Here is a 6,000-nt window from a genome sequence, read left to right as displayed (position 1 = left end):
CCAGCCTCTTCCTCTGTGTTGTATTCGTCCAGGATTGTTAGCTTTGTTGTGTCCAGGAAATCCTCCTGCTCCCTAATATGCTGAAGTGTAGCTACTCTGGACTCCAGCTGCTGCACTTTCTCCTCCAAGAGGGCTCCCAACTTGCACTTGGGGCATGTGAAGTTCTCCACTACTGTAGGCAAGAAGAGAAACATCCCACAAGTGTTGCAGGTGACTGCCGTGGTTCCGTCAGTGTCTATACTGAAAAGTCTTAGGAAATTACTGGGACAGGACTGTGGGCTTCCTCCAGAAAAACACCAACGTTAAAGCTCCTGATGTTTCAACAATTTGTGGCAGTGAGCTCAATCAACTCTGCCTCTGCTGTAGATTTTAATGGCTGCCCAGCTACCTCTCTCCTCCCCCTCTCTGTAGCAGGAACTGAGCTTAATAATAATAATAATAATAATAATAGAACGAGGTGTTCAGCATCAATAACAGAGCTGGGAACCTTGTTCTGACCTCACCAGTGATGCCAGATGCTGAATGGGGACTGTGTGGGAATGTAGCCAGACGGTGTTCGCTACAAGAGCATAAAGTGCATAACAAAATAGAGCAGGTAGGAGGGTTTACGGCCAAAATATTCTGGGGGCACCCTGAAGTATTCTGGCAAGTGATGACAGGGCCATCATCTCTCTCTTATACAAACACACAAACACACAGATCTGAGCTGCAGAGCCTCAGGATCCACTCCAACTCACCGACACCCGTAGCTGAAGCTCAGCATCCGTCTGCCTATCCTCGTCCTCTGCCTCGCTCTCCTGCTGCTGCTGCCTCTGCCACACAATGGCCTCTTTCTCGTGCTCCTTGCGGTAGAGGTTGGTGCGCTCTGTCACGCTGACCCGCCGCACCACTTTCCTGAGGGGAGAAGGGAAGGTGGAGTAGGTTCGTGGAGGCAGGCCAGGCCTACAACCTGCAGGGAGCTTCAGTGCCCCAAGGGAAAGGGAACTGAGAGATGGGTTTCACTCCAGCCCATCATCTTGTCTCCCCTTTCCAAAACTCACCCTCGGCTCCCGGCGCTGGAGGTGCGGCGCTGGAGCAGCGACTTGTGTTTGTCATGAGATTTCATGATGGCGTCGTGTTTCTGCTTCAGTTCCATCAGCTTGGCGCGCACCTCCTCATCTGCACAGACATCTGGAGGGCAGATGTGAAAGAAGGAAGTATCAGTATGGTCTAATGATATCTGTTGACTCTGGGAGAGAAAGACAGATCCTTTCACTAGGGCTGGGAAAAGTTAGTTTTTTGGCACACAGCCCCAAGAATCCCTCAGCCAGCACAGTTGGCTGGGATATTACAAGACCTGTAGTCCAAAAAAGCAACTTTTCCAAGTCCTGCCCTGAGAAGATTCAGGTGTATCTACTGGCAGGGTTAAATAAGGTTTTGCGCCCCAAATAAAATTCTGCCTCCTTGTGAAGTTTTTCTTCAGTCCCTGTATTTTCAGCATTGTAAAGCATAAAATGTTGAAAACTGTTCATATCTCCAACTCTTCTGTTTGTTGTACAGTGAACCCTTATTACCCGCTGGGGTTTGGTTCCAGAACCCTCTGTAGATAACAAAATCCGTGGAAGCTTAAGTCCCATTAAATACAATGGCATAGCAAAAGTCCCATTAAATACAATGGCATAGCAAAATCAATGCTTGCTATTTGAAATTTATACTTTGAATATTTTCAAGCTGTGGATGCTTGAATCTGTGGGCCAACTGTATTTGCTTTCCCTTGGCCACCTTGCTTGCCTTCTTTCCTTTGGATGCCAAAACTCTTATTTGGTCATTTAGTTCAGGAAGGCATTATCTAAATCCTTAGTCTGACTTGGGGGTCTATAGTAGACTCCCACAATGACTTCCTTGCTGTTTCTCACCTCCTTAATGTTTACCCAGATGCTCTTGACCTGGCTTCCAGGCTTTAAGTCATGGATCTCTTCACAGGTATCTGTGAAGCTTTCCTGTTTGGCCCATTTCTCTGAAACAGGTTATACCCCTCTATTATTACATTCCAATCATGAGATTTATCCCATCAGGTTTCAATGATGCCTATTATATCACATTTGCTTTGCTGTGAGAGGAGTTAAAGTTCATCTTGTTTATTTTCTAAGTGCTCTATGCACTTGTGCAGATACATCTATTTGCCTCGTTCTCTGTATAACATTCAGGCAATGATCTCATAACTCAGTTTCAGGCCCTCTTGAATTTCTAAATGTTATCAACTGACATTATTAAGTTACAGCAATGCTAGAAATTTGGGGACTGAAGGAAAATTTCATGGGGGGGAGTGCAGAATTCTTATTTGGTGGGGCAATGCCTTCATTTTGCCCCCTGCTGTAAGTAGCTACATCCCTTTGTTTCCTGAAGTATTAAAATGTTAGGTGTGTAGACTATTTGGGGGCAAGGACTTAAATAAATTTGTTTATTTTGGTTCTATACAAACAATTGACAACTAGTGATAATGCAACCCTAGGGATCTGGCTGACATTGGAAAGCTCCTCTCTCAGCCCACCTCAGTCCCTTCTGCCTCTTAAGACAGTGATCAGTGGCCCTATTGGTATCTTCCCCTCTCCAAACCAACCTTCCTCTGGGGACTTCCTTCTGGAACATGGTGTGCAAGCAATGCTCCTTTCTGTGGACTGCCTCATCTGCACTGCTGATATTGCTTCAAACCTGAGTGCGCTAAAGAAATGTGGATTCTTCCAGGAATGGGCAGATGGCAAGAGAGATGATGGTCTAGGAGAAGTGGGGTGGGATGGCAGGGGGACGGAACAGCGATGCAGAGATTACTCACCGAGGGGAGTCTCATCCAGCACCGACTTCCCATTGAGATCAGCCCCGTGGGCCACCAGCAGCTCCACCAGTTGAATCTGCCGACAAGAAGATATTAGTCTATTAATTTATTTGTTGCATTCATTTATATCCTGCCTTCCTCCTAACAGTGGGACCCAAAGCAGCTAACAACATATTCAAAATACAGGTTAAACACTAAACCTGCTTCAGTGCAACTAGCCAAATGTTTGGTTTCTCTAAAGGACAGATGTGAGACAGTGGACACTTGCAACGTATCACATTTTGTCTTGACTATTTGTGCTTGTGACTGATTAAGAATCAAAAGATTTGCAAAACAGGAACAAGCTTAGCAGTGTGTTCATTTATTAGTCTGTTCCTCTGAGCACTTCTTTAGAAAAATAACTAGAAGTTTACACCCTGTATTTACCCATCTACGTGAATGTCTGCAGTACAACAGGCCAGACAGCTATGGAGAAGCATATATTGGTAGGAACCTAAATTTCATGGATATTGGCATCCTTGGAGATCAGAACGTCCACAAAGTCCATCCTATGCTCTAGGAAAAAGAAGTCTCTCTTTGCTTTGCTGCCTGTGTTCTCATCAAGTGGCGATGACAGGGATATGAACCCAGAACTGTCTCTGAGCATCTGTCACCACTGAGCTCCTATGGGACAAGGCACACATAACTATTCTTTCTGCCAGGGCCTCAGGCTGACTTACTAGACCAGTGATTCCCAAGTCCTCCAAGTATTTTGGACTTTAACTCCACAGAAGCTTTAGCAAGCTTGGCTGGCAGTCAGGAATTCTGGGAGCTGAGGTTCAAAATACCTGGAGGACCAAAGTCTGAGAACCGCTGTCCTAGACCTATTCCTGAACAAGGGAAACGGCTTTTTTTGCAATAGAGAGCAATGAGGCAAGATAATGACTCATGGAGGGGCAGGTGGAAGAGACAGAGCTGTGCACCTGACAAATCCCAAACAGATGGCTGCCCAGCTATATGCCCCAACAGTACCAAAGACAGAGAGGAACAATGCTTGGCAGGGCTTGTTGTTGTTATTTGCTGTCAAGTCAACTTTGGCTTATGGTGACCCTCTGAATGAGGGACCTCCAAGAGCCTCAGTCACCAACTGTCCTGCTCAGGTTTGTGAATTCAGGGCTGCCGTGTGTCTTCCGTGACTGAATCCATCCGCTTGTGACTTGGCAGAGGAGGATATGGCTGCCCAAATGGGAAATCCACATTCCAACCAAAATATATATATATATAGGCAAAGGGATCTTGTAGCACCTTTGAGACTAATTGAAAGGAAGAAGCTGGTAGCATGAGCTTTCATAGACTTTGAATCATATAACCTCCAAAAGAGGCTCTACTATCCTCCGAGGCAGCATCTTCCACTATAGAAGAGCTCTTACCACCAGGAAATTCTTCTTAATGTTTAAGTGGAATCTTCCTTTCCATTTTATGATTCTTTGAGTTCCTCTTCCTTACATCCTTCCTCCTGAATGGATTGGTCTTCTGACCAAACCTGGCCACTATTTCTCCAGTCTTGGGGTTGCCCAAGAGTTTCCATCAGCAATTGCACCAGAAAGAGACTCCAGACCCCTCACCCAGCCCTCCGCTATCCAGAGCATCCATCCCTTGCAGCCAGAATGACTGACTAATTGCCTGAATTATTCCTGTCAGCTGCATCAGGAAATCCTGGGCTTATCAAATTTAACAGGGGATCACACGAACCATCTGGACACTAGACAAGACTCAGATTAATGGGATTACCCACCGTAAAATATGGTCTGCGAAAGAGGCATCAGCTGGGCTTGGCCACGAGAGGGCAGCAGCCCACCCTGGATGAAGTGCAGCTGGCGCTTGTGTTGGGAAGAAGCAATCATTCCATGCAAAACCAGCTTCTCCCTCCCTTCTTCCTCCTCTACTCCGGGGAGACTCACCTGGCCCCAGCAAGCTGCAGCGTGGAGAGGCTGCCAGCCATCATTATCCTTGGCACTCATGCTGGCTTTGTGTTCCAACAACAGCTCAGCCGCCTCCAGGTAGCCGTTGGCCGAGGCAATGTGCAGCTGTGGAGGGCAGGGAGAGAAAGAGAGAGGGACCGTGAAAAGGGGAAAAGTCAGAGTGGTCTGCAAAAGAGTGCCCCGTATTAGGTGTGAAAATGTGGTTTCAAATCACCTGCTAATTTATGGCAACCCCATGAATTCACAAGGTTTTTCTTAGGCAAGGAGGTGGTTTTGCCATTTCCTTCCTCTGGAACATAGCCTACACCACCTGTGGCCTCCCATCCAAGGATTAACCAGGACTGACCCTGTTTAGCTTCCAGGATCAAACAGGATCTGATGTCTTTAGAGTGTCATATATACAGTTAGCAATCCGTTTTTGCAGGGGATCCGTTCCGGACACTACCACCCCCGCTAAAACAGAAACTCACAGATATTCAAGCCCCATAGGCTTGAATGGGGGCATGTGCCCGTGAGCGGCTGATGTCACACGCCTCAGGCATGCATCCCATTTTAACAACCCGCCCCCACCTCAGCCTAAGCTACACATTATGATGATATCTTTATTGATCAACTACAACATAGCACACCAGCTTCATCAAGCAAACAGTGTTAAATACAGTAGGCCCTTGGTATCTGCTGTGGAAAGGACTTGCTTTCCACTGAGAAGAACAAATTAAAGTGGCATCACAATGCTATAAGTGTGCAGTGTGGAAGGGCTCACAATGTACCATAATTTGTCAAAGGGAGGGAGAGGCCAAGAGTGACCAGCAGAGCCAAGGGGCCAAAGACTTGTCTGCTCCCGGTACTCATTCCAAAGCCAGGTGCTTGGCGTCCATCTTACCAGGGTAGCGCTGTGGTCCAGTGGTGTATTCAGATCGACTCCTTCCTTAACCAGCCGGCGGATGTCATTCACCATGGCGCGCTCCACTGTCGAACGGGCCTCCTCAATGGTCTCCTGAGTGATGCCTGGGAAGAGGGAGGTGAGAGCTCGATGAGTGCAGAAAGCTCCCCAATACAATGACCGTCTTGGGGGATGGAGTGGGGGCCCTTGGCTTTGAATGGGGGCCTTTCTGACGGAGCCTCCTTCCAACTGAGGATGGAAGGGCAATCCCTCCCTTCTTCCCATCGCTTGGGCCACAGGGCCATCAAGCCTAGATGGCATGGGGGGGGGGCATTCTCCACACT

The 6,000-nt window shown here is 47.5% G+C and overlaps 1 protein-coding gene across 1 annotated transcript in view; it reads right to left on the bottom strand.

The window, feature by feature from the left end:
• Window positions 1-461: 461 nt before the first annotated feature.
• Window positions 462-6,000, bottom strand: part of PPP1R16A (protein phosphatase 1 regulatory subunit 16A) — a 64,813-nt gene continuing 59,274 nt past the window's right edge. The window contains exons 6-10 of the mRNA XM_042465602.1: window positions 5,657-5,781; window positions 4,753-4,878; window positions 2,813-2,888; window positions 1,041-1,170; window positions 462-894 (exon numbers count right to left, since the gene is read on the bottom strand). Coding sequence (XP_042321536.1) covers window positions 717-894; window positions 1,041-1,170; window positions 2,813-2,888; window positions 4,753-4,878; window positions 5,657-5,781 — 635 coding nt within the window. The 3' untranslated portion in view covers window positions 462-716. The remainder of the gene's footprint in view (window positions 895-1,040; window positions 1,171-2,812; window positions 2,889-4,752; window positions 4,879-5,656; window positions 5,782-6,000) is intronic.

Source organism: Sceloporus undulatus, chromosome 4 (genome assembly GCF_019175285.1).
Source record: "Sceloporus undulatus isolate JIND9_A2432 ecotype Alabama chromosome 4, SceUnd_v1.1, whole genome shotgun sequence".
NCBI classification, from domain to species: domain Eukaryota; kingdom Metazoa; phylum Chordata; class Lepidosauria; order Squamata; family Phrynosomatidae; genus Sceloporus; species Sceloporus undulatus.
Note: the sequence above shows the minus strand (reverse complement) of the source record. Positions and strands in the feature narration are given on the sequence as shown.